Source organism: Tamandua tetradactyla, chromosome 2 (assembly GCF_023851605.1).
Source record: "Tamandua tetradactyla isolate mTamTet1 chromosome 2, mTamTet1.pri, whole genome shotgun sequence".
Classification (NCBI taxonomy): Eukaryota; Metazoa; Chordata; class Mammalia; order Pilosa; family Myrmecophagidae; genus Tamandua; species Tamandua tetradactyla.
The window spans coordinates 168,548,861-168,575,661 of record NC_135328.1 but is presented as its reverse complement, the minus strand read 5'-3'; the positions used below and the strand labels follow the sequence as shown (position 1 = coordinate 168,575,661).

Sequence of the window (26,801 nt, the reverse complement as noted above, 5' to 3'; positions counted from 1 at the left end):
AACCCTGCCAAATCTCCCAATCTGTCTGCTTCCCTCCGTCCGCACTGCCTATATTCCAGGTCAGGCCGCCCACATTGCTTTCTTGAATCCAGGGCAGCTCTTCCTTGTGCAATCAGAGGTTATCTTGAAAAACACATGCCCATCTCAGGCCCCTGTAAATTCCCCTTCCGTGACTCCCCGTTGCCCTTAGAACCCTCGCCATGGCCATCAAGCCTGCCCCTTCTCCCACCAGTCCAGCTTCCCTTCTTTCATTTATACATGCACACTGGGCTTGGCTCAGACACAGCTGTCAAACTGGGGAGCCAGTGGGAAATAAAACACATGGAGGCTCACTATCCTTCTGGAGCTTACAAAGACTCAGCTCACATGCCGCCTCCTCTGGGAATACCCGCCCTTCCATTTGCCAGCAGTGGGCAGCTTAGATGCCTCCCTGGGCCTGGGCGAATTTGGTCAGGGTTGGGGTGTCCGCCCTGCTGGATATGACCACAGGCAGCACTTCCCCTGCTTCAGAGCCCTCCTCCCTGACCCCCCTCCCCTGCTGTGCTGGCTACCTTCCCCTTGGGTGTCTCTTCCCCTGGGATGCTTTCCTTGCTCCCCTGACTGGGCTGGGCCCCTCCTCCAGGATTCCTCATCACAGCCCGATTCCACTGCATAGTCATTGTCAGATTTTGTGTCTGTCTCGCACCCCCAGACTGGCTTCTTGAGGGCAGAGTGAGTGTTTCGGTGGATCCGATGGGCCCTGCCTCTGAGGGCACTAAGGATGTTTGGAATGAATGAGGAAGTGCTGTAGCAGAAGTATGCGGAGGGCACCGAGTGCTGTGGGAACCCAGTGGGAAGCAGGGACCTACGGGGTAGGAGGGACAGGGGGCTTCAAAGGAGGCAAAGCCTGAGCTCTGCTTGAATCCTGATACCACCCCCCAGTTTCCTGACCCTGAACCCCAGCCTGTCAGGGAGAGAAAGGGAGCTGACAGACCACGGACTTCTGCCCCAGGGACACACAGTGGGGTGGGTGTAGTGGCCCTGGGACTGACGAGCCTGGGTCCCGGCTGTCACTGCTGGGTCACTGTGAGCCCCACATCCTCTCTACTCAGCCCATCACCACTCTGCACCCTGCCTCTGCCCCTCATCACCCTGCACCCTGCTCTGTCCCTCCCTGCCCACATGGCCCCTGAGCTCCACAGATGAGCAACCCCGCCCACATGACCTGCACTCCCCATGTTCATCCTGGGCCACAGGGGTGAAATTCAAAGGCTGGAGGATCCCTGGCCTCTGCCTGTCTGGGGTCTTTAGTCTGATGTGGTGACAGGTATGTGGCAGAGGCAGTAATGTGAAATCCAGATATCTTGGCTGTGAATTCATGCAGGAAGGCAGGAGGGGCTGGGAAGGATGTGGCTCAATTGGAACAAGGGTTTGGATTTAGACACATGGGCTCTGTGACCTTGAACAAATTGCTTAACCTCTCTGAGCCTCTGCTTCACCATCTCAAAAATGAGATAGTTACAGATCCCACCCTATAGAGTTACCATGAGACTTAGATGGGCACGGGGTCGGTGGGAGCTTTGCAAGCTATGGAGTGCTCTACTCAGGTGGGAGACCCTGACTGTCCTGGTCACCCCCGCAGCTGCTGGACATTGCTGAGAATCAGCTGACAGAGATCCCCGAGGGGCTCCCTGAGTCGCTCGAGTACCTGTACCTGCAGAACAACAAGATTAGCACTGTGCCTGCCAACGCCTTTGCCGCCACACCCAACCTCAAGGGGATCTTTCTCAGGTAGGAGGTACCCCGTGCCCCTGCACATCCCCTTCAGGGCCCAGCCATGGGTCCAACGGGACAGTTGAGGCACATGGAAACAGCTTGGGTTGAAGCTCGTTTCCGCCACCGCCTGATTGTGCAGCCCTGGGATATCACAGACCTCCATTTCCTCAGCTCTCAAGGGTGGGGACAACCCTGGCTGCTCCAGGGTCACCATGGGCCTCACACCCTCAAAAGTTTGTGGAAGGGCTTTGCAAACTTTACAAAGTGTGCACGTGAGTGTTATCGATGTGACGGGGCAGGAAGGGATCCCAGAGAGCATCCCCCTACCCTAATTTGTGACTGGAGGGGCTTGGCCCCAACAGCGCAGTGAGTGCCCAGTGTCCACGGCAGGCCAAGCCCAGGGCAGTAAAACATTCTGATCCCCACTGGCCACATCCAGCCCCACGCTGGGCTCTGGGGATGGGGGATTGGAATGATTCAGGGGGCCCAGTCTCCCCAAGGAGCTTCCTACTAAATGGAGACAGGACAGAGAGAAGCAGCATGTGCGCTGTGGGTGCTGTGTGGCCCCAGAGGTGTGCCCCGTGCCTCAGGCTCCTGCAGAGTTGCAGAGGCCCAGAGAGTAGAGCGGGCCTGAGGTCAGAGCTGCAGCCTCTGAGCCATGCCACACCTGGAGTGTGTCCTTGGCCTGGCACGGCCCTGGCCTTCCCTGCATACCAGCTTGCACCAGACACTGAGGGGGCCCCAGGGGGTCCTCGGGGTTAATGCCAGAGGGAAGGCAGAGAGGAAGCCCTGGGTCCCCCACTCCCCCCAGTTATAGTGAGAGTGTATACAGACTGCCTCAGTTTGCCAGGGCTGCTGGAACAAAGCACCACAGACTAGTTGGCTTAAACAGTGGAAATTTATTATCTCATAGTTTTGGTTGCTGGAAGTCTGAAATGAAGGTATTGGCAGGCTGTGTTTCAGCTGACATCCACGGCTCCAGCAGTGGCTGGCAATCCCTTGTGTTCCTTGGCATGTGGCAGCAAAACTCAGTCTCTGCCATGGGCACATGACCTTCTCTCTCTCTCTCTCTCTGTCTCCTACTTACTGTGTCCACATTTCCTCTGATTATGAGGACACTAATCATATTGGATTAGGGCTCATCTTTTTTTTTTTTATTGTGAAATATGACATATATATGGAAAAAAAAAGCACTAAATTTCAAAGTACATTTTACCAAGTAATGACAGAACAGAGTTCAAATTTTGGTGTGGGTTACCATTCCACATTTTCAGGTTTTTCCTTGTAGCTGCTCCAAGATGCTGGAAGCTAAAAGAGATAAAGTGACATGACTGAGCAGTCATACTTGTTTGTTAAATCCTAACTTCTCTGTTATAACTCCTCCCTCTCCTTTGATCGTTCTCCCAATCTATAGGGGTCTTTGGGTTATGCTCATTCTTAACTTTTTCATGTTGAAAAGGAGTGTCAACAATATAGGGTAAGGGGATAGAGTTAGTTGATGTTCTTGGAGAAGCTGGCCCCTCTGGGTTTCAGGACTTATCTAGCCTAGGAAGCCTCTGGAGATTATAGATCAGGAAAGTAAATTTAGTGCATGCAACTTTTGTTGAGTCTCAGTCACAGCCCTGGGTGTTCTTTAGAGATTACGGGAATGATGTTGGTTGGGGTTTGGCAAACCATGGCAATTAGCAATATGTAGCTGAAGCTTGCATAAGAGTAGCCTCCAGAATAACCTCTTGACCCCATCTGAGCTCTCTTAGCCACTGCTACCTTATTTTGTTACATTTCTTTCCCCCCTTTTAGTCTGGAAGGGATTGTTGATCCCGTGGTGCCAGAGTCAGGCTCAACCCTGGGAATCATGTCCCACATTGTCAGGGAGACTTTCACCCCGAAATGTCATGTCACACGAAGGGAGATGGGTATAATAATTTTCTTTGCAGAGTTGGGCTTAGAGAGAGGCCACATCTGAGCAACTAAAGAGGTTTCCTGGAAGGAACTCTTAGACACAGTTACAGGTGGTCTTAGCTCCTTCACCACAGAAATAAGTTTTGTGAGAACAAATCTCAAAATCAAGTGGAAGTCCCTAATGTTTGAGAGAGTACTAAGGCTTTCCCAGATGGGAAAGTTTAGTAGTTCCATTTTATTTTCCAGCCCCTCAATGGACTCTACCAATACTTTGTAATTATCAGTCCACCAGAGTCTGGTGATGTCTCCATATAGTACATTAAGCTAAACAGAATTACAAGGCCTCATTCTCATTCTGGTCTCCATGTGTTTGGGGTTGTTTGAGCTATCCAGACAAGTTGATTTATAGATCCCATGTTATAGAAACTTTAGGTTCTAGACACAATAAACCTCTTTCCTTTGGCCTCATATAAGTAGGTGAAGCTCTAGAGTACAAACACTATCATCTTTTCCCTGAACTCTGATTTACCTTAGCCCCAACCAGAGCAGCTACGGGTTTTTTATTGGTGCATGGACCGGGAATTGAAACCGGGTCTCCCACATGAAAGGCAGGCATTCTAACCACTGACCTACCCGTGCACCCAACATTTTATTTCTAATTGAAGTCCGATCTCTTCTTCAGTTACTTCAACTGTTACTGTATGTGGCAATGCTGACTTTCAGAGCTGCAGAGCTCCAGCTCTGAGTCTTAAATGTCACAGAGGTACTCAAAGTTCCAGGGAAATACCAGCTTATACACATATAGCTCAGTGTCTCAGGATCTGGCAATATACTTACAGCTTTGGACTAAGTATGACTGCTATAAGAGTTTACAATGTAGGCTCCAATTTTCTTTTAAGTATTTTCTGAAAGAGACCATAGCATATTTGTTCTTTTGTTTCTGGCTTATTTTGAACAACACATCGTCCCCAAGTTTCATTTGGTTTGTTGCATGCCTCACGATGTCATTCCTTTTTATAGCCGCACAGTATTCCCACCCCCACCCCCCATATGTATATATATCACAGTTCACCTTTTGGCTTCTCTGTCATTGTACCCTTCGGCCCCCTCCATCCACTGGACATCACGGGTAATATTCAAAATAAACAAACCATGACTTGTAGTGTCCTCTCTTGGTTATACAATCAGCAGCAATTTAATTGGTCCAAAGAGACAAAAAACCAATAATCACAGGCTTGCCAAATATCAAATCAAAACCTCCCCTAATGTCTGGTCCCTTCCCCCTACCCCCAATTATTTACCCCTGGTATTGCTGTGGTACTATGCTGTCTTCCTATTAACTACAGACAATAGCATGCAATATTAGTTTTCCCCCTATACCCCTCTATTATTGACTCTTTGTATAAGATCAAACTTTTGCAGGAATTCATGCAAGAACTTATTTATAATTATAGAGTTAATCAGTGGGCTACATGGCACTATGCAACCTCTTTCAACCACGTTCACCTTCATTATGGAAATATCACTTATAACCCCACTAACTAGTTACCAGCACTTCTATCTGTTCCCTTTCATTTAAGTTCGACCTCATTTGGGTAATCTTTCCCTGTCTCTAGCTTCTGTGTACCTCTAGGTCCCCTGTATTCTATAGTGTAAACCTTTTTGATTATGTTTACCAGAATCATAATAGCGAAATCATACAGTTTCTATCCTTCTATGTTTGACTTAGTTTTATTTCCTAAAGGTTCATCCATGTTCTTGTATGCTTCAGGATGTCATTTCATCTTACTGCTGCTTAATATTCCATTATATGTGTATATAACAATTTGTTATGGATTAGGGCCCATCTTTTTTTTAAATATTTTTATTGATAAGTCTTAACACCTAAATGTTCCAAATATGGTGTGCAATTAATGGCTCACAATATCATCACATAGTTGTGTATTTATCACCATGATCTTTTTTTAGAACATTTGCATCACTCCAGTAAAAGAAATAAAAAGACAAAAGAAAAACTCATACATGCCATACCCTTTACCCCTCCTTCTCATTGACCACTAGTATTTCCGTCTACCCAACTTATTTTAACCTTTGTCCCCCCTATTATTTGTTTATTTTTTATCCATATATTTTACTCATCTAGGGTATGGGCTCATCTGTCCATACCCTAGATAAAAGGAGCATCAGACACAAGGTTTTCACAATCACACAGTCACACTGTAAAAGCTATATTGTTATACAATCGACTTCAAGAATCAAGGCTCCTGGAACACGCTCAACAGTTTCAGGTCCTTCCTTCCAGCCACTCCAATACACCATAAACTAAAAAGGGATGTCTGTATAATGCATAAGAATAACCTCCAGGATAACCTCTTGACTGTTTGAAATCTCTCAACCACTGAGACTTTATTTTGTCTCATTTTTGTCTTCCCCCTTTTGGTCAAGAAAGATTTTCTCAATCCTTTGATTCTGGGTCCCACTCATCGCAGGATTTCTGTCCCATATTCCTGGGGAGATTTACATTCCCGGGAGTCATGTCCCAAGTAGTGGGGGAGGGCAGTGAGATCACTTGTCACAACAGCTTAGAGAGAGAGGCCACATTGAGCAGTAAAAGAAGTTCTCTAGGGGTGACTCTTAGGCCTTATTTTAAGTAGGCTTAGCCTATCCTTTGCAGGAATAATTTTCATAGGGGCGAACCCCAAGATTGAGAGCTGGCCCTATGGATTTGGTTGTCCCCACTGCTTGCAAGAATATTAGAAATTTTCCAGATAGGGAAGTTGAGTATTTCCTCCTTTCTTCCCCGTGTCGCAAGGGGACCTTGCAAATACTTCTTTATTCACTGCCCAGATTACTCTGGGATTTATCAGGGCATTACACTAACCCGGACAAACCAACAAAATCTCATGCCCTGTTCAAGATTCCATGTACTTACGGTGTTCAACTAAATTGGCCATCCAAGTTAGGATAAGAAATGCACTACCCAAAATATAAACTTCGCACCAAATAAAAATCTCTCCATTTGGTTTCACGTAGAAGTTGAAATTTTAAAATATGGATGATGTCATCCTTTTCCTGTATTCTGGTATACTTCAGTCCTATCCACGTCAGCTTCCTTCATATCTCTATTCAAAGTCAGAGCTTGGATTAGGGCCCACCTTAATCCCGTTTGGTCTTATCTTAACTAATAGCACCTTCAAAGATCCTACTTACAAATATGTTCACATTTGACTGTGTGATTGTGAAAACCTTGTGTCTGATGCTCCTTTTATCTACCTTGTCAACAGACGAGTAGAACATATGGAATAAAAATAAATAATAGGGGGAACAAATGTTGAAATAAATTTAGTTTGAAATGCTAGTGATCAGTGAAAGGGAGTGGTAAGGGATATGGTTTGTATAAACTTTTTTTCTCTTTTCATTTTATTTCTTTTTCTGAATAGATGCAAATGTTCAAAGAAATGATCATGATGATGAATATGTAACTATGTGATGATATTGTGAATTACTGATTATATATGTAGGACGGAATGATCAAAATAGGAATGTTTGCATCTGTTTGGTGTTTTTGGTATTTAAAAAAAAATAAAATAATTTTAAAAATATACATGTTCACATTCACAGGACTGGGGGTTAGGTTTTGAACATGTCTTTTGAGGGGATGTGATTCAGTCCAGAGAACAGGGGAGGCTTTCCCCTCACTCTACCCATGGGAAAACTGAGATGAGTGGGGCTGGCCAAGAGTCACCCCTGCACCCCAGCTGTTGCTAGGCCGCACTGCTTGCCTTTTCCATGATGTACTATGCCTCATGCCGCTTTTGCACTCCTGTACCTTCTTCCTGGAGTAGCTGCTGCCTCTTTTATCTTCTGCAGTGGGTAGGAGGGTGACTCCGAGGGGTGGGCTCCTGGCCCTGGCCCACCATGTGGGGGGTCCACGCAGGTTTAACAAGCTGGCCGTGGGCTCTGTGACGGAGAGCGCTTTCCGGAGGCTGAAGCACCTGCAGGTCTTGGACATCGAAGGCAACTTTGAGTTTGGAGATGCTTCCAAGGACCGTGGCCGCTTGGAGGAGGAAGAGGAAGAGGAGGACGAGGAGGAAGGGGAGGAAGAGGAAGTGAGATAGCAACAAGGTGAAATGGATCTGATTCAGGTAGGAGCCTTGTATGGGGGCAATACTCACCTCTTGTGGCCGCCATTTCCTGTCCCCGACCCCACATTCCAGGGCCGTTCCGTCCATTCCTCACCCTCCGTCCCTACTTTGTTCATTTATTCTGCAAAATATGAGGGCCCTTGGTATGTGCTGGGAGCATAATGGGAGATTGTAATCAAGGGTGATGAGTGCTGGGGTGGTGGTGCAGAGAATGGACGGGGTAGCCTATCAGGAAATTCTGGGTGTATTCCAAGCCAAAGATGATGGGGATGAGCCAGAGATAAGCAGTTAGAACAGAGACAAGCAAATGGACCTGAAAGGGGACTGCAGGCAGACTACAGAGGCCAGAGTAGTGCTGCTGGACAGGTCGGTGAAGGAGGAGACAAGACCTGGGTTTCCAGCTCAGAATTCCAGGTGGATGGTCGTACTAAGAGGAAGCACAGGTTTGTGGGGACAATGTTGAGTTTGAGGGACCTGAGAGCATTGTGGAGAGCCTCTCCGGGGTGGTTGAATATATGGACCCTGGGGCTCAGGAGTGAGGTCGGCACTGGAGACAGGATCCAGACATGGTCAGCCTTGAAACAGTCTCTGAATCTGCAGCAGGTTGCATGAACTTGCCCAAGGGGATTGAGTGAAAAAGTCAAGGTCGCAGGAGGGGGACTCTGCGGAGTGGAGGGAAATGGAAGAGGTAGGAAAGGATGTGGCAAAAACCAGTCAGTCAAGAGCAGGGAGTATTTACATTGATATGAAACAATGCACCCACACACAAATTCACATATGTATTTGTACATACATGCACACACATGGTCGAAGCATGCATGGGTGCACATGTATAGAACATGCTCACTATATACCATGCACACAGAATACGTACATGTGCATGCATCCTGCAACACACCCACATGCACAGAACATGCACATGTGTACACATGTGAACAACACACCATGCACACATAGGTCCTTATATGCACGCACATGCCATGGCATACATGCATGCATACGTGTGCACATGCAAGCATGCAGACACACACACCCATGCACACACAGGCCCATACCTGCATGCACATGACACATGCATGCACCCTCTCACATTCTATTGCAGAACATGTACACACTTGTGCACATGTATGAGCACATGTGAGCACATGCACACATGCATGTCCATGCACACATAAACAAGGGCTTCATGTGCCCACACTTCCCTAGAAGTGGGAGAGTCATGCACATCAGTGCTGCTGAGAGGCTGAGGGAGCTGAGCACTGCCAAGGGCCCACCAGATTTATTTGCAGGGAGCACATCTGTGCCCATGTAGGGGGTGGTCACAGGGGTATGATGGAGATGGAGAAAGTGGCTGGAAAGGAAGTGCATCCAGGGAGTGGAGACACCTCCTTCAAGAAGTTTGGCTGTGAAGAGATGGGAGCGAGGGTGTTAGTGGGATTCAGGAAAGACTCATTTTATTTTAGGCCTTTTAAAAGGAATTGGGCTGGTTTGAATGCTCATGGGGAGGGGCCAGCAGGGAGGGAGGAGTTTAAGATATAAGAGAAGACTGGATGTGAGGGAGAGGTCCCTGTGGAAGCAGTAGGCAGGATTGGCCTTGGCAGGTTAGTCCATGCGTCTGCTGTGGCCGAGGACCGGATGAGCAGCTGCAGTCACAGGCAGGTGAGAGGCCCGCTGGCGGAGCATGAAGGCATGTCAGCCGGCCTTCAGCAGAAGGTGCTCAGCAGGCAGGGCAGGCAGGAAAGGGGGCAGCTGGATCCATCCATGGCTAGGCTTTGGCCAGAAGGACAAGGAGCAAGGAGGCTGAGTGTACTGGCAAGAGAATTGACTGAAATCAGGCCTCCTGGGAGTCAGGCTCGGTAGGGAAGGAGGACGGCACATCAGGGGGATGGTGGCAGAGGCCCGGGAGGGGACTGTTGGAGCTCGGGGTGAGCAGCCAGGCGGAGAGGAGGGTGCCATCAGAGGCTGTATCAGAGGTTAGGATGTCCGTGTGAGCCGGGCTGGGTGCTCACGGGGTCAGGGTGCAGCTGGGGCTGCTGGCTGGATGTGGAACTGCTGTCGGATGGCAAGGAGGAGTCTGAGGTGGGTGTTGAGGTCCCCCTTGGGGGAATGACAGAGGGAGCTGGGGAGAGAAGTCTAAGCTAATGACCGAGAGAAGAGTGCCTGGGGGCGGTTATCTGAGCTGGAGGAGCAGGCACAGAGGCAGCACTGGGGGAATAGCTGCCCTCTCCCTCCTGGGGCTCAGCGACTGGAGCCCCCTTTTCCTGGGGCATTGTCCTCAGGCAGAGCCAGGGGTCAGGGACAGATGTGATTGACCACTCAGTGAGGATGCTATGGCCCTCAGGAGGGGGTGCTGGGTCATGGTTGGGGGAGAAACAATTGAGGGGAGTCCTGAGACCCCAGGCAATGGGCAATGAGCTGGATGCTGAGACCCCAGGAGCAGAGGAGGGCCTGTCTCCAGAACCCAAAGACCCCCTGTCCCTGTCGATGTTGCTCATGAGCATCTCCCAGGTGGAGGCCCCACTGGCTCTGAGCATCCAGGGCAACTCCCCACCTCCCTGCTCCCAGTACCCCCCCTTCCCCGGAGTCCTTCCCGCAGGAGCCCCCTATGCTCTAGTCCACCTCCCCCACACTGGTGGAGGCTGGTAGATCTACCCTGGCCAGCCTCTGACCCTCCTCCATGTTCTGCAGGACAGTGGACCGCTGGACTCTTTTCTGCAGCCACAGACTCTGCCCCTTGAGCCCTCCCTTCTGTCACACGCATCGCATTCCCAGCACTGCCCCCGTGGAGCATCCCACACAGACACAGGCTGAGTGCACAGTGCCGCCCTTTGCAGCTGCGTGCCCCACGCGCAGACACCCCCCCCCCACCTAGCACGGCCACACACCCACAGCCAGCTACACAGCACCCTCCAAGTGGTCACACTCTGTGCCCACACCCACCACAGCCGTCACACCCTCTGAGTCATGAGGACTTGGAGGGAGAGTCTGACACACTTGGGCATTGCCTGCTTCCTGGCGGACGTGCACACACATATGTGCACACGGATACACACACACACAGACACATACACACATGCATGCAGAGTCACATGAGAACAGCCCTCCATAGCCTATCTCATCAACAGCTCCTAACTAGCCCGAACTGTTAAGGACAGCTTGCCATCTGCCCTGTCTGTCTGTCCGTCCATCCCCTGGAGAAGACACAAGGTGATCTCCATGCTCTTTGCGGCCAGGTGCCTGCCGCCCTCTGGAACTCACAAAAGCTGGCTTTTGTTCCTTCCCCTCCCTTTGTGGACAGGAACCGTCGGGACTGCTGCCCTGGCCCCGTTTGCCCTGCCCCCCAGGCCAGCTGGGGCGGCAGTCTGCTGAGAGCCCTGCCTGGGCTGCACCCTGGTGGGCAAACCCCGCAGGAGGCCAGATGGAGACCCTCTGTGCACAGCGAGGCGGGAGCGGAGGCTGTGGAGCCAGAGAGAGGCAGGAGGGGGCCAGCTGCAGCCCAGAAGACCCTCTTATGTTTTTGGGGCCTGCTGAAGAGTTCTGGGTGCCTTTTGATTTTTATTCTTTCTAAAGAAAAAAAAATGATAAAAATCTCAAAGTTGATTTTTCTTGTTATAGAAAACTAATATAAAAGCATTATCCCTGTCCTTGCAGCTGTGGCTGTGTCTGTGTGGTTTCACGGGTGGGTAGGCTATGAACACCTCGGCACCCAGTCTAGACCAGTAGGAATCTGGCAAAGCTGTGTTCCTGGGACTGCAAAACTAGTTGCATAGGCGGAGGTCCAGGGAGGTTCACTTGCACACGTGTACACATGTGAACAACACACGCATACACATATAGGGAGACAGAGGGAATTGACAGGTGGGGCCAGGGACACCACAGGTGCCTTTTGGCTTCCACCACATTCCCACAGGCTGAGGGTCCAGGCTGAGGACCTGCTTCAGGCTGCAAGGGTCCCACCAGGAGGGGCGTCCTTGCACTGAGGGGCCATTAGCAGTGTCCTGTGGAGGATGGCTAGGGTGAGAAGGGGACCGGAGGCAGGCCTGGGAGCTGGAGTAGATGTGACTTGGGGACCTAGGTCTCTGCAGAGTTGCCCAAGGAAGAGGCACCAGGCATGCCTAGTGTACCCACTGCTCCCGACAGGGGCAGAGTTGGGACTGGGGGAGGAAGCTGCAAGGAAGCAGCACCCAGCTCAGAGCCAGGAAAGACCTCTGATAGGCAGAGCTTCCCCACAGTGGATCAAGATACCCAGGAAGTGGTGACCTCCCCACTGCTGGAGGTATGTAAGCATGAGCTGGAGGCCTTCCTGGCAAGTCTGATAAAGAGCAGATTTCTGCCTTGCAGTGGGGCAGACCTGACTATCTCTGAAGGAGTTAGAGATGGGACACAGGGAAGGGTTGAATAAGCCAGTCCACACTGGTGGAAGTGACTGATACCTGGACGTCTGCCCTCTCCTAGGCGATCAGGCCTTAACCAGGAAAGGATGCTCTAAGGATGGGTCCAGCCCCACGGAGGGAGGGAGGATTCTAGTGTCAGGCTTTCCTGGGCCCCTTAGACTGTAGGACAACAGCAGCTTCTCCCTGCCAGTGCTGGTGACCCCCATGCCCTGGGAAGAGAATGGGAAATAGTTCAGGTGTGGGGGACCGGGAGGCAGGTGTCCTCCGGAGTTTGAATGACCGTGGGAGGCCCACGCTGTCCTCGGGCCTGAGGGTCTTCCTGGGCTCCATGGCGCTGACCCCTCTGGACCCGGCGGTTATATCCTTTTTGCCAAGGCACACCCAGAGCAGGCCGTGGAGTCTGTGTCTCCTCCCTTGAAGTACACCTGAGGCGGGGGGAGAATGAAGGAGAATATCCTTGGCCAACCCCCTCCCTCCAACCAAGCCTTTGCCAAAGACAGCCAGACTGGCAGAGAAAAGTGGTTCCTTTTGTGGGGCTATCTCAGGGCCCTACCTGCAGGTCAGAGCCCGGAAGGGGCAGGCTGGTCTGTCCGTACCCTGGCCACTTGGACAAGGCCCCGCCACACTGTGGCAATCGGGATGGGTCCCTGGACAGGCCTGTCTGCACTTTGACAGCCCACTTAGCTCAATCAAGCAATGCCAGCTTGAGAATGGTCTCTAAGTCCACAAGACTTTAGAAACAAAATGCCTTTATTTAGTTACCGCTGAATGTACAAAACACAGAAAGGAATAGAAAACCTAACTCCACCTTGCCACTCGGGCTTTCGGGGTCTTCTGACACCAGGGCCAGACAGGCAGCTTGACCCAGACCCCCCAGGCCAGCCTCCCGCCCTGGGCCCTGGTCTGATGTGAGACTGGCCTGGATGTTTCTAAGGGCCCTTCCGGTTCTAGTAAAGATAGGCCTGTCTCCAGCCAGGACGAGCTTTGCAAGAGATTATGGTGGGCCAGGAGACAGCACCAACTGTGGCCATGGAAGGCAGGAGGTTCATGGCGCTGGCCTGAGCTGAGCCCGTCCTTGGGAGAGCTGTTTGGCTGAGGCCACATGTTACAGGGCGGGGTGGGGGGCTGGCCTGGGCCAGGATACAGCTGGGACTGAAATTGGGACACTGTTATTGTGTTTAATAAATTGAAAGCAGTGATGGGGGTGGGGGCTCCTGGAGGGGGCACAGCTCTCACAGCTTCCGCGCCTGCAGGCACCCATCCTCTTGGAGGGAGTGACCAGGGCCTGAAGGATCTTAGTGGCAAGGCCCTGTCATTACTTGCTCCGAGACTTTGGGCAAGTGTGTTCAGCTCTCTGGGCCTTGACTCCACCGTCCGGAAAGTGGGAACCACAGTCCTGCCTGTGCCCTCACACAGCGGGAACTGCTGCTCCAGAGTCACCACCAGGGGAGTTGGTGTCTTGCCCTTGACCTCTAACCCTGGAGCCTGCCCCTGGTCCCTGAAGTTCATTGGGCTCAGACGTTGGTCTCGAGCTCACTGATCTCGATGGTGCAGTGGCCCAGGCTGGCCGGGGCCGGTTCCTGGTCTTGCTCCACCTGTACAGGGACGTGGTGGGGGCAGGCAGGGCCCAGGGTCAGCTCCGAGGCCTCAGCCACGCTCTTCACACAACCATTCCTCTGAGTCGCCACGATTTCCTGGAGGCTCATGGGCTTGGCCTCGCAGGGCGGCACTTTCTGTTTAAGAGAAACAGCAGGAGGGACTAAAATTACACGCTAGGGAGGCCTGTGAATCAGTGGAGCAGGATAAGCTCAGGGCTGGGACCCACATGATCGGTTTTCCTACAGACATGCTGTGTGACCTGAGTAGATCTCAGGGCCTCTCTGGGCTCCAGTTCCCAAGCTGTCCTGCCTCCTCCAGGCGCTGCCCTAGTGGAAGAGGGGAACTGCAGGGCCCAGAGAGGGAACTGAAGGCTAACCTGCCTCAACTTCCTTTCCCATGAAGTGGGTGCAGACTACCACCGGTGGTTTTTCAGGGAGCCTTGGATATAAAGACTATAAATCTTCTTTTGCTCACCACCATTCCTTCTGTGCCTTGATCAGTGCCAGCCATGGTGGGTGCTCAGCAAGTAGATGCTAGAGGAATGAATCCATCCCCCCATTTAACACATGGGGAGCCTGAGGCTTAGAGGCATGAAGGGATTGGCTGAAGGCTGCCATGCTGGTCATGGATCCCATCTGGTGTCCTGCCTGCTTCCTCTTTCCTATCCCCTCCCCCAAGCCGGGCTGGGAAGGGGGCACTGCACTTACCTCGGTGCCCGTGTCCCGAGCAAAGTCCTTCCTGCACACATGGGCCATGATCCCTGCAGCCAGCGCATCCCCCAGCACATTAATCATGGTGCGGAAACGGTCCCTGGCGAGCCAAGATGGGCAGTGAGCATCGGGCACTTAAAGCTCTCAGGGGTTTTCCCTGCATGCCTCGACCCCTCAGTGCAGGGCTGATGCCGGCCTGGCTCCATGGGCTGCAGCCTGTGCAGTCACCCGGACCCTGGGCCTAGAAGGGCCTATGCTTGGTTTAAGGCTTTGTTCTTTTCATCTTGGAATTCTTCTCACTTTTCAAACAAGGGGCCTGCGTGTTCATCTTTGAATACCGAACCCTGCAAATTCCATAGCCAGTGCCATGTGGATGGATATGGCAGCCCCTGTGCCACCCCGTGCCAGCTCCCCAGGCCTCCACCTTGGGGGAGGGACGCATGTCCCCAGCAGCAGTGCCTGGCGCGCCCCCCTCCCTGAGGGCTGGCGTGGGGGCCAAGCTCTACTCACAGAGCCCAGTCGACAGCGATGATGAGGGTGATGTCGTCAGTGGGCAGTCCCACGGAGGTCAGCACAATGACCATGGTGACCAGCCCTGCCTGGGGGATGCCAGCTGCCCCGATGCTGGCTGCAGTTGCCGTGATGCTGCGGGAAGGGGGTGGGAGAGGGCCAGGGCACAGTGTCAGGGCCTCTGGGGACAGCCAGAAGGGGCAGGGGGTTGTTGGAAATGGGGGGTGGGAGGTGGTGCTTTTCAGCGGGGCGTAACCCTTCCCAGTGTCCTCAGGCCCCAAGGACACCCCATCCCTGGCTTCAGGAGAACCTCTTGAGGAGTTTGGGGAACATCCTGGGTCTGGAGCTGCTGACTCTGTAGGTTCCCAGGAAGCAGTATTTTGAAAAAGTAACTCAGAGATTCTGACCATCCAGAGGCAGAGCTCTGCCCCCAGCCTCCCTCTGGGACCTGGTCTGCAAGGATGAGCTCATGTCCTGGAGCTGACAGGCAAGGCCTTCCCTTCAACCTCTGCCCTTTACACCCTGCCCGCCCTCAGCTCCAGCACAGGGCCTCCCTGCTGTTCCTCAGTCCCGCTGCTGACCATGCTCATCCTGCAACCACCTGTAATACCCTTCCTCCCCTGCCTGTCCAAACTCCACGGTCTCCTCCAGGCCACTGTCCTTGGCCCTTTGCCTGCCCTCAGGGGCCAGAGTCAAATCTCAGCCCCAGTGCCAACTTCCTGTGTGGCCTGGGACGCACCCCGCAGCTCCTTGGGGTCTCAGGGGGCCTAGCAGACCTGGGAGTCTGAGAATCCTGCAGGCCCCTCTGGGACCCCTCGCCCCGACCCTGACCGCCCGGGGTGTAGGGCTCAGGGCTGCACCTGATGGTGATGATCTGGCCGAAGTCCAGCTCGTAGTTGTTCACCTGAGCAATGAAGATGGCGGCCACCGCTTCGTAGAGTGCTGTGCCGTCCATGTTGATGGTGGCGCCCACGGGCAGCACGAAGCGGGCGATTCGCCGGTCAATGTGGTTGTTCTCCAGCAGGCACTTGAAGGTGATGGGCAGTGTGGCCGAGCTACGGGCAGAGGGGCCAGTGTGTGCCCACGAGGGCCGGGGCCTCAGGGCTGACCGCCTACCTGTCACGGGGCTCCCCTGACCCCCGGCCCATCATCGGGAGCTGACAGGATGAAAGGGCTTTGACAGCAGTCGAGGACAGCACCCTTAGGGAGGTGTGTGGTCAGTGGCTGAGCCAGCCCCGGCCCAGTGCCTCAGAGACACACCCCCAGACCCACATGGGGCCTCCTCAGGTCGGGAAGGAAATCTCCATCTGCAGAGCACACCCTGCCTCGGCCACTGTGCTTTATACACCCGCTCGTTGGGAGGCAGGGTTTTGTGGCCCCATTGCACAGATGAAGAGCCTGAAGCCCAGCGTGGGGAAGGGTTGACAGCAGGGGCTCTGGGGCCAGGCTGCCTGGGTTCACATCCAGGTGACCTGGAATGTGCTATAACCTCTATGGGCCTTTTCTCCAAATTGGGCCAACAAACAGTATCTAGTTTAGAGACTCACTAGGAGGACTAAATGAGTGAGTGCTCACAGTGGACACCGGCACATGGTGAGGCCCACGCGTGTTATCTGTGGCTTTGTTTGTTGTTAGGGCTCCTCGTGGCAGTGCCAGCACGGACCCAGGGTGGCATGGACCTGGCATTCTTTCTCTCCGTACAGGCCACGGCCTGGGAGCCCAGTTCCACTTGCCAGAGCCTAATGAGCCCCAGATGTGCTGGGCCCAAGGCTTGCGGCTCCTGCCAAGCCAGCTCTGGCAGCCTTGGCCCGAGGAAGGGGGCTGGCAGCTGTTTGCGGCTCTGTCTCTCCCCTTCGCCCTCCCCTTCTTCCCCACCCCGTGGCCTCTGGCCTGGGTGGAGGTTCTCGGGCCATGGCCTCTGGGGCTTTTCCTCGATGGCGTCCTGCTCCTTCTGAATCCTGCCTGAGGTGCTTCTGCTGCCAGCAGGGGTCGGGTGGCTGTCAGGGAAGAAGGCCGCACACCCACTTTACAGACCGGAGAAGCTGAGGCCCAGGGAGGAGAAGGCGGTAAGTGCTGGGGGGAACGGCATGGCCTCCTGTGCCTGACAGACGTTTCTGAGCTCCTGCCTGCTCCCGCCTCCATTTCCTCAGTGTGGGAGCCTGCATGGGCCCCTGTCCTGCCTGGGAGGCCGTCACCTCCCTGTGGGGAGAACTACCCTTTCTTCACAGGGCTGCACAACTCTAAATCGAGAGGCTTGGGCTCCCCTGGGGCAGGTGCAAAGTTACCTGGAGCCTGGCATTCCTGCCTGCCCTGTATTATCTCAATTAAACTCCATGGCAACCCACTGAGGTAGAGGCTAAATTAATCCCAGGCTGGAAAGGAGAAAACTGGTGCCCAGGGAGGTGAAGTGATTTGCCCACAGCCACTCAGCTAGGGAGTGAGGGAGCCGCGATTCACGTCCACGCAGCCTGGCCACACCGGTTGTACCGGGGTGTATGAGGGCGTCCAGTCAGCATGTGCAGCGACAGTGGGCAGCTGAGGTCCCCAGAACCATGCAGGCCCGACTCCCGCCACAGCGCCATGTGGCGGCAAACAGTAAGGGCAACCTGCTCTACCGGCCTCCCTGCCCCAACATGTGGAAGCCGACCCCATTCAGACTGAGTACATTTTAGGGACTGTGGGCGATTAGGGGAGGGAAAGGCGTCAAGAGGAGATAAAGGTTTTCTGCTACTCGGGCAGGTGGGGTAGTATCAAGGGATAAATGTCAAAAATAGCCAGCCCGAGTTTGTGAAGTGAGCCAATCTGACACCTTCCAAGGTCTATGATTAAGGACAGATGATGGCCGGGCAGATGGCTGGACAGGCCTCACAGCCTCCCTTATCGTGCCCCACCCCCTCCCTGGGCTACCTGGAGGGCTACCTGGAGGAGGTGGCCAGTGCGATGAGCAGGGCCTGGAGGACACCGCGGATGAAGACGATAGGGTTCTTTTTGGTGATGAAGAAGTACAGCAGGGGCAGGATGAAGAGGCCGTGGACCACGAGCCCACACACCACCGTGACTGCGTACAAGCCCAGCTTCTTCCCGACGGCCGTGGGGTCGTCCATCTCCAGGATCTTTCCAGCAATAAGGAACACAATGCCAAAGGGGAAGTACCTGGGGGTGGGCAGGGCAGCCCGGGGCTCAGGTGCCAGGCAGGCGAGGGTGCCCCGCAATCCTGGCACTGCATCACCCTGTGGCCTCATCCACTCTGGGCCTCCCAGGGTTCGAGTAAGGACTGAACGAGATCATGCACGAGTGCCCAGTCTTGGGTCAGACACAGTACTTACACTAATGCCCTCAACCACTCCAGACCTGGACAGCCTCTCACTCCTCTTCCTCCCTCCATCTCTTGCTTCTGAGAAGGACCCCTGCCTTCGGGGGCCCTACATTCCAGTCCCAGCAGCGCCACCGCCTCTGTGGGTGACTGTGGGCCAGGCCTCTGCACTTCCCCAGAACCAGATGAGAATCGCGCAAGGTCCAACTAGAAGATTCCTAATGACTGAACTCTGAACCAGAGAGTGGCAGTTCTAGTATTTCATTTCTCCAAAAGCTGAGCTGATGAGGCTCCATGTGATGGAGGAACTGAGGCCAACAGAGCAGCAGGGCCAGGCTTAGCTCCTAACTCTCCTCTGGTGGGCCTGACCGGACCTATAACTAGCCTAGGCCAGAAGTGGTAGACCCAGGGCTGAGATTCAGGGGGAGGCATTGCAGGCTCCGCGCTGGGCCTCATGTGCAGCTTTTTGCAGAGGACAGGACCATGGCATCCATCCCTCCATCCACCCAGGGCAGAGCTGGGGGCAGGGGTACCCTCCCCCAGTGAGGCTTACCACACGGCCACCGCCACGATCTTCATGACAGACTCATTGAGGCACTGGCAGAAGCTGACCAAGGGGGCCCCTCCGTCACCCATGCGGCCCAGCATGATGCCTGCAGGTGCAGGGACACATGCTAACAGGGATGCACTGGGCCGAGCACAGGCCCACGCCTGTGTGCGCAGATGCACCCTGCCGGCGAGGCAGCTCAGCTGCATGCACAGGCGAAACAGCTCCTGGCCGACTTCCCAGCAGCCTGTGATGAACCGATGCTTCTCCCCCAGGGGACCAGGGCAACAACCTCCCCCAGGGGACTCTCAGCTTTCCCTCCTTTCTCATACATCCACCATGCAGCAGCAAATGCCATCTTAAAATAAAAATGAGCACTCTTCACCAACTTCCCTGTGCACTTAGGCCCTAACCAAGCTCACCGCTGCCCCAGGCCCCTTGATCTGACCCTGTCTATACCTCTAACCTCTGACACGGTTCTTCCCCCTACTCACCATTGCTGGCCTTCTTTAAGTTTCTAGAATATGTCAGGCTCTTCGCTGCCTCAGGACCTTTGACCATGCACTTCCCTCTGCCTGAAGCACTGGCTGCCGGTTCTCAGAGGGAGCTCACTCTTTCCCCGCCCTCAGGGCACACAGAGGCCCAGCCCCACTCCGCTTATTCTGTTTCTCCCCCAGAAAGATTCCCCATCCATCCTCCTCTCACTCATCACTTAGTTCTATTCATATCTGTTACTTTCCTTTGCCTTTTTTTCTGACTCCTCCAGTAGAACATTAGCCCCCTGAAGGCAAGGACTGTATCTCCTCAGCCACAACTACAGGTGAATGAAAAAAATGAACGAATGAATAAAAGCCTTTCCTCACATCCCTGTGACTCTCTCCCTTGGAATTCTGGGCTACTCCTTCACAGCATGTGCCATGCTTCTTGGTAGCTGTACATGCACCTACTATTTCAGGGAGGTAGGCTCCATTCTTGAAACAGCAGCTGGGTGGCTGCACCAAGGACCCTCTGGTGATACAAAAATGGGGAGCAAACCACACTCTGCCTACCCTCAGGAAACTGTTACTGGCTCAGAGAGGTTCACTGGCCGACTCAGCAAGGAAGAGGCAGGGTGCCTGGCCTGTGGGACTCCAGAGGAGAACACTTTTCCTGCTCCAGGAAGCCCTGAGCCCACACATGCAGAGAGCAGATCCTGGGTGGTGACGGAGTAAGATGAAGGCCTTGCCCTGCCCACTTGCAGCTATGCCCCCTGCTGGCTCTGTACCCCCAGGCCTTACCCACCCCTCATCAGGTTCTACCTGGCTTTCTCTGAGGACATCCAGGACTCTGGTTGGCTGGGACTAGTGTACCTGGGGCACAGCAGTGGGGTCCCCCCAAAAGGCAAGGCCAGTGAGACCTCAGCATAAGCCACATCCTGACACCAGGGAGGAGATGGGAAAGGAGGCTGGGTTTGGGGGACCAAAGAAAGCTGTGCAAGTGGGCTCGCTCACACTAAGACGCTGGCATACACAGGTATGGGCACACATACACGAACACACACAGATGCGCAGACAGTTCCATGAGCTCAGTAAATATTTAAGTGAATTGAGTTGAAGACTCTCAAGAGCTACTTTTTGTTGTGCACACTAATAACCCTTTTATATGTTCCTATCTCTAAGAGAGAGGCTCTGGACCACAGCTTGGAGAGGAGGGAGGCAGCTGAGGATCGGGGCTGACCATCACATGTGCTGAGGGAACTTGCAAACACACACTTGGGTCCTCGAGGTCCCAGCTCCTCTGCAGGCCCAGATTTTGGGCCAAGGTGATAAAACCTCCCATTATCCCTTGTTGTCCACCCATTCGTCGATCTCACCATTTCTCCAACAGATCTTACTGGGGGCTACTCTATGCCAGCCACTGTGGTGGGCTCTGGGGATAAAATGGAGAACATGCCAGATATGGTTCCTGCCTGCAGGGACTTATACCAGCTCCCAAATAGACATTAAACAGTCACACAAGCAGTTATAGAATTGCAACAGGGTCACCTGTTAGAGTAGCACTGGCTGTGCTGGCTGTGTAGCCAGGGTGCCTGACCTAGTCTAGGGGGTGAGGCAGACTTTCCTGAGGATGGGATGCACGGAGAACCCACAATGATAGGGAAAGTGAAGGGGTGTGAGGTGCAGAAAGTGCCGCCAGGCTGAGGGAAGTGGCCAGGGCCTCGGGGGAGGCACTTTCCGCACCTGAAAGGCAGGGGCAGTGCGGCTGGGGGCAGTGAGAGGAGAGAGGAGACAGGGGCAGGCTGGGCCAGGCTGTGTAACTCCACGGGCCGGGTTATGGCATTAGGACGTCTCTCCAAGGGCAGGGGAGAGTCCTTGGAGGCTGTACACAGTGTCAAAGACCATCAATTCTGTGACCCTATGTGGAGAGCACCCGAGGGGGGCAAGAGCGGAAGGAAGCAGAAAGCAGGTGAGGGACGGCGGAGGCCCTGACCCAGGGTGGCAGCATGGGGCAGGGGGAGATGCATGGTTTGGAGAGAGGTTTCCAAGGCAGAACTGCCAGAACTTGGTTCTAGGGGCTGAGACAGAGGGAGAGGTGGAAAAGGACCCTCAGATTTCTTGTGTGAGTCACCAGGAGGATGGCGAGAACTTTTACTGAGAAGGAAACCCTATGGAGAAGCAAATGAAGACCCTTCCGGCCCTTTGCTGGGGCGGTGGGGAAAGCTGATGCTAATTTTAGAATAGGTTTCATAATGACCCTGACACGGCCTAGGAGGACAGGCTTGGGACCGACAAAGCTAGACTGTTCTGTAAGGTTTAGGGACTGGCCCCAAAGAGCAAAAGGAAAAAATGGTTTTTGAGTGTCTGGGGGGCGGGCACTGAAGACAGAGGCGTATCAGGGTTTCCAGGCATCTGAAGCCCATGCAATCTAGGGCCCTTTTTGGTAAAGAGAATATAAAATGATAATACTAATGCTTCTAAGTGCAGAGCCTTGGAAGGGCTCTGTGCAAGTGAGGGGCCCTGAAGCCCGCTTCACCGACTTCAAGGAACATCCATCTGTGGTTGGGGATCCAAAACAGTTTAACAAAGGGAAGGGTGTGCTCAGGGAGGCCAAGGGAGGGGCCCAAAGAAATGGCCCGGACAGGTCTGAGGAGAGAGGGGACCGTGAGAAGTTCCTACAGGTGTGGAGGAAGGGAGAGGGGAAAGGGCGTGAAGTAAACAGGGATGTCTGAACAGCTTCAGCTATTTCTTGTTCTTCACTGGAACGCCTTTCCTCACAATCCCTGGTCCTGCCACAGGTTCAGGAACAGGCCGCAGGAAAGAAGAGGGAGAGCCAGTGCAGACCAGCACCCGGGGATGGGGAGTCTGAGCGAGGGTGGCGAGAGGAACCCTGGCTCCCTCTGGGGGTGCAGCTTGAAACCTCCCTTTATAACGGGACGGGGACTTGAGGCACCCTATTTGGATAGCAAAAGAAGGAAGGATCCAGTGGACTGGAAGGCTTAGGGTTATACAGATTGTCGGATGAAGGGATGGATGGATAGAGGAGGGATGGAGAGATGGCTGGATGGAGAGCAGGAGGAGGGAAAAAGAAGGGAGGGGAAGAGGAGGCTCCCGGACGCTGCCCGGGAGCGCGGGGCACACGCACCCATGGTGGCGGAGAAGATGACGATGCCCAACACGTTCATGCCGTCGCTGGTGCTCGGCTCTGACTTGTAAACGACCTCAGGCGGCGGGGTCAGGTCCAGGGCAAAGTTCTGGACACGAGAGCCATTCTCCTCCTGGACCCCATAGATGAGGATGCTCCGAGGAGGGGTCTCCCTGGCGGCCTCCCGGGTGGCCTTGACCATGGGTGTTGTCTTGGTGCGGTACTGGTGGGTGATACCCCAATCGGGGAGGGAGTCAGGGCCAAGCGCGGTTACTAATATTCACAGCAATGACGACGGTTCGTGAAAGCATATTCATATCCCACTCACATCCCATGTGATCCCCACAACCACCCTGTGTGGTAGGTACGGCAAAGTGTGATGAGCAACAGTTTGCCAAAAAGAAAACTGAGATCCCTTTGTCCGGCCACAGACTACCTGGCCACGCCTCCCTCCCTCATCACAGCCATGTGGGTCCCTCTCTAACCATCCCTCCCCCCTCCTCCTCTCCCTGGATCACTGTCCATTCAGTCATCTCCCCCTCCCAACCACCGGTCATCCAGCCACCTCCTGGCCAGCCGGCCCTGCCCTCACCTGACTGGGACTTGGAACTCCGCTTTTAAAGAGCTCAGCCTGCCTCCTTGCAGGAGTGAGACCTGAGCCCCGGCTGGGAGGAACTGAGCCACTGGAGCTGCCCACCCAGCCCCTCAGCCCCCGGGGCAGTCCTCCCCTCCCTCCCAACATCACATTAGCCATAAGGTAAGCCTTCCAGCAGGGGAAGAAAAGAACCACTCCTTGCACCAGTTTCCTTTTCCATAAAATGGAGATCATTCAACCTCACTGGATTAAAAGAGATGATAATTCATGTGCCTACAACAGTGCAGGGAACATGGTAATGCCCAGGGAAGCACTGCCGCTATTACTATTATTACTATTAGGGCTACTAGTATAACTATTATCATTATTCCGACATCGGGCCCTCAGTGCTGCATGCTATCCTAAGCACCAGGGACACAAAAATGAACCAGACATGATTTCTGATTTGAGAATCTAGGGGAGGGCATGAGTGAGAGACAGCTCCACAAGGGAGGGGACATTTGACATGAGTACTGAAGGATGGGCAGGAATTTTCCAGAAGGGCATTCCAGGTAGGTATGCAGCACAGTTATGTTCTCTCTTGCACTCCCTCTCACACCTTCAATATTTCCCCATCGCTGGTAGAATAAAATCCAAACTCCATAGCCTAGCATTCAGGGCCCTTCACAATCTGTCCCATCTTACAGGGGAGGCTGGGAGGCATGCAGTGATTTGCCGGAGGTTTCACAGCTCCATATTTTGGGGTCTCCTCCCCCACCCTCAGCCACCTGCTCTGTGTCGCCAGGCCCAACACAGGAAAGGAGGCCAGGAAATGCTGGCTAGATTGAGTCAACCAACCAGTGGACATTTTAGGAGAGGAAAAAGAATCGGAAATTATTTGAAGTGCAATAATGACTGACAAACCAGAATGTTTACCGTAATTTCTAAAAAGGCAAAATTTTGCAAATCATCTAAAGGACCACTGCAAGGGGTAAGGAAACTAGAGCCCATCCTTACCACAGACTATCACATCACCATTAAATACTGTATTTTCAAGAAACGTTCAGTGACTGTGCCAAATACTTATGACATTATGGGAGTGAGAAAAAAAAAGATGCAAAACTGCATGTGTATCATGATCTTAATTTTATTTTTAAAAATATATTTACGCAGAGAAAAAAAGACTAGAAACATACTATCTACTACCACTACTGCAGGACTCTGGAATTAGAAATGACCTTTATTTTCTTTTTTATATCTTTTAATATTTTCCTAACTTTCTAAAGTGAACTTTCCTACTGCTCCTATTTGGGTGATACAATGATTATTTTAAAAAGAAATAGGAAAAAAGGCTTAGAAGCCAGACAAACTAGGGTTTACCTACCAGCTCTGTCACTTCCTACTGATATAACCTGGGGCAAATCATTCATTCCTACTAAACCTCAGTTTCCTCATGCAGGAAGTAGGGCTAAGACTACTTCGGGGCAGGGGTGTGGGAGGACTGAATGAGATGATGCAGGTGTGAGCATCAGTGCAGAACCCAGAGTGGAGCCAACACTCAATAAAGGCTTCCCTCCAACCCATAATTTTTCCTCAGGAAAATCTCAGACCAGGGCTATGACCATGGGACCCCCATCCCTGCCACTCCTGTGGCACCCCACCCCCAGGAGATGCGATAAGAGAGGGGCTGGGAACCTGGGCAAGCTTATCTGCTCCCAGCTGGGCCCCGGCTGGCCCTGCCTGCCCACCCCCCCACCTGCGGCCCCTTCCTCTCCATCTCCTAGGGACCCACTCACCTGTTTGAATGTGGCCTCCACCAGGTTGGCTGGGAACATGTTCCTGGGAAGAGAGTCAGTTAGTGCAGAACTCCAGAGCCCAGGACTGGAGGGCCCTCAGGGCCATCTGAACACCTCCCCTGGCAGTTGAGAACTTCCATCATCCTGCCCTACCTCCCTCTGCAGCATCATCTCTCCATTCCACCCACCACGCCCAAGACTTAGTGCTCCAACTCCACTTGCTTATAGCTCCCTAAATATACCATACACTTTTCCAGCTGCATGTCTTCAAACACACCATTCCTTCTGCCCAGAATGCCCTTCCTGCTTCTCTGGGTGGCTAACTCCTACTCAAATCAATCACAGGCCACATGACAGGTCCGACATCCCTTCCTCTGTCACGTCTTCTCTGGCTGACTCCTTGGTCCTTCTGCTGGGCCTCACCTATGCTATGGCATGCTGGGGTGGCCAGCGGCCGCAACACTCCCTGCCCAACAGACTGGCCTTCTTTAAGGCAGGGGCTTTGTCATGCATATCTTGTCTGTTAGGACCCCACACTGGCCTTGACATGTTTCCAGGATCATTATCTCATTAATAGTATTAATATAAAGCTAAAAGTGGAGGGGGTCTTGTCCTACCAGATATTAAAACATACTAAAAAGACGCACCTATAAAAAATGTGACATTGACTCAGCAGTAAATAAAAAATCAGTATAGCAGAAACAGAACCTAGTATATGTCTAAGAATTGAATATTTGAGAAAAGTTGCTTCACAAATAAGCAAGGAGAGCAAAGATGCATTATAGAGTACTGTACAGTGGACCAACGATTTGGAAAAATCAGATCCTTATTTCATGCCTTACCCTGAAATTAATTCCAGATCATCTGAAGAAATAAATAATAAAAAGAAAAGCTAGAAGAAAATATACGTTAATATTTTTTCAGATCACAGGATATGGAAGGACTCTCTAAGAACAAAATGAGCTATAAAAATAAATAGAAGGCAGGCCATGGTGGCTCACTGGCAGAGTTCTCACCTGCCATGCCGGAGATCCGGGTTCAATTCCCAGTGCCTGCCCATGTAAAAAAAATAATAATAATTTCACTGCGTGAAATTCAAGTATTCCTTAAATGCAGCATGGTATCCTGGATTGGATGCTGGAATGGAAAAAAGTGGTAAAATCCAAATAAAATCAGTAAAAAATTGTTAAAAGTATTGTACAAATTTAATAGCTTTGAAGAACATACTGTGGCCTTGTAAGCTGTTAACCCTGGGAGAAGCTAGGAAAGAAGGGAATACTGGAATTTTCTGTACTATCTTTGCAACTTTTCTGTAAATCTAAAATTATCCCAAAATAAAAAGTTAAAAAAGATAAAGAAGCTCTCTAAGACAGAGTGCAATATAAATAAAATTGTACAGCAAATGCCAAACTGGAAAAGTTATAAGACAAAGTGTTATCATCCAAAATCTATGAAGAGATTTACAGTCTTTTCTTTGCTTATGAGCTCACCATCTCCTCCCCTGAAGGCAGAGATCTCTGCTCTGTTCGCTGTGTCCCCAGCACCTGCAAGAGTGTCTGGCACATAACAGACACAGCAAATAATTGTTGCATAAATACTTGGGCCACATTATTAATGAAAAATTAATATCCAAAAAGAAAAAAAAAGGAAAAGACATGAATAGGCCATTCATTTTACACACACAAAAATGTAAACGGTCAAAAAACGTTTTTTAAAACATTCCGCGTCATCAAAAAATTAAAGACATTTTCACCCAACAAATGGGCAAAGAATTAAAAAAAATTTTTTTTAATGAGACTGGGGAGGTTTGTTAAGATGGGCACCCTCACCGGCTTCTGGCAGCAACCTTCTGTAAAGCAAGGTAGCAGTTCATATCAAGTATCTTAAAAGCATTTATATCTTTGTCATTATAATCCTTTCAAGGAGTCTATTCTA

The 26,801-nt window shown here is 52.3% G+C and overlaps 2 protein-coding genes across 5 annotated transcripts in view; one reads left to right on the top strand and one right to left on the bottom strand.

Moving 5' to 3' along the window:
• Positions 1–11,471, top strand: part of PODN (podocan) — a 32,512-nt gene extending 21,041 nt beyond the window's left edge. Inside the window, exons 9-11 of one of the 2 annotated variants that reach the window (XM_077149611.1) lie at positions 1,622–1,770; positions 7,595–7,802; positions 11,101–11,471. In XM_077149611.1, the coding sequence (XP_077005726.1) occupies positions 1,622–1,770; positions 7,595–7,775 (330 nt within the window). In that variant the 3' untranslated portion in view covers positions 7,776–7,802; positions 11,101–11,471. The other variant, XM_077149612.1, reaches the window with a different exon arrangement.
• A 1,434-nt stretch (positions 11,472–12,905) lies between these two features.
• SLC1A7 (solute carrier family 1 member 7) overlaps positions 12,906–26,801 on the bottom strand; it is a 41,939-nt gene continuing 28,043 nt past the window's right edge. The window contains exons 3-10 of one of the 3 annotated variants that reach the window (XM_077149613.1): positions 24,867–24,909; positions 22,497–22,719; positions 18,882–18,981; positions 17,935–18,168; positions 15,876–16,070; positions 15,016–15,150; positions 14,503–14,605; positions 12,906–13,929 (exon numbers count right to left, since the gene is read on the bottom strand). In XM_077149613.1, coding sequence (XP_077005728.1) covers positions 13,711–13,929; positions 14,503–14,605; positions 15,016–15,150; positions 15,876–16,070; positions 17,935–18,168; positions 18,882–18,981; positions 22,497–22,719; positions 24,867–24,909 — 1,252 coding nt within the window. In that variant the 3' untranslated portion in view covers positions 12,906–13,710. Of the gene's footprint in view, positions 13,930–14,502; positions 14,606–15,015; positions 15,151–15,875; positions 17,013–17,934; positions 18,169–18,881; positions 18,982–22,496; positions 22,720–24,866; positions 24,910–26,801 lie in introns of those variants that run through there. The other 2 variants (XM_077149614.1, XM_077149615.1) reach the window with 2 other exon arrangements.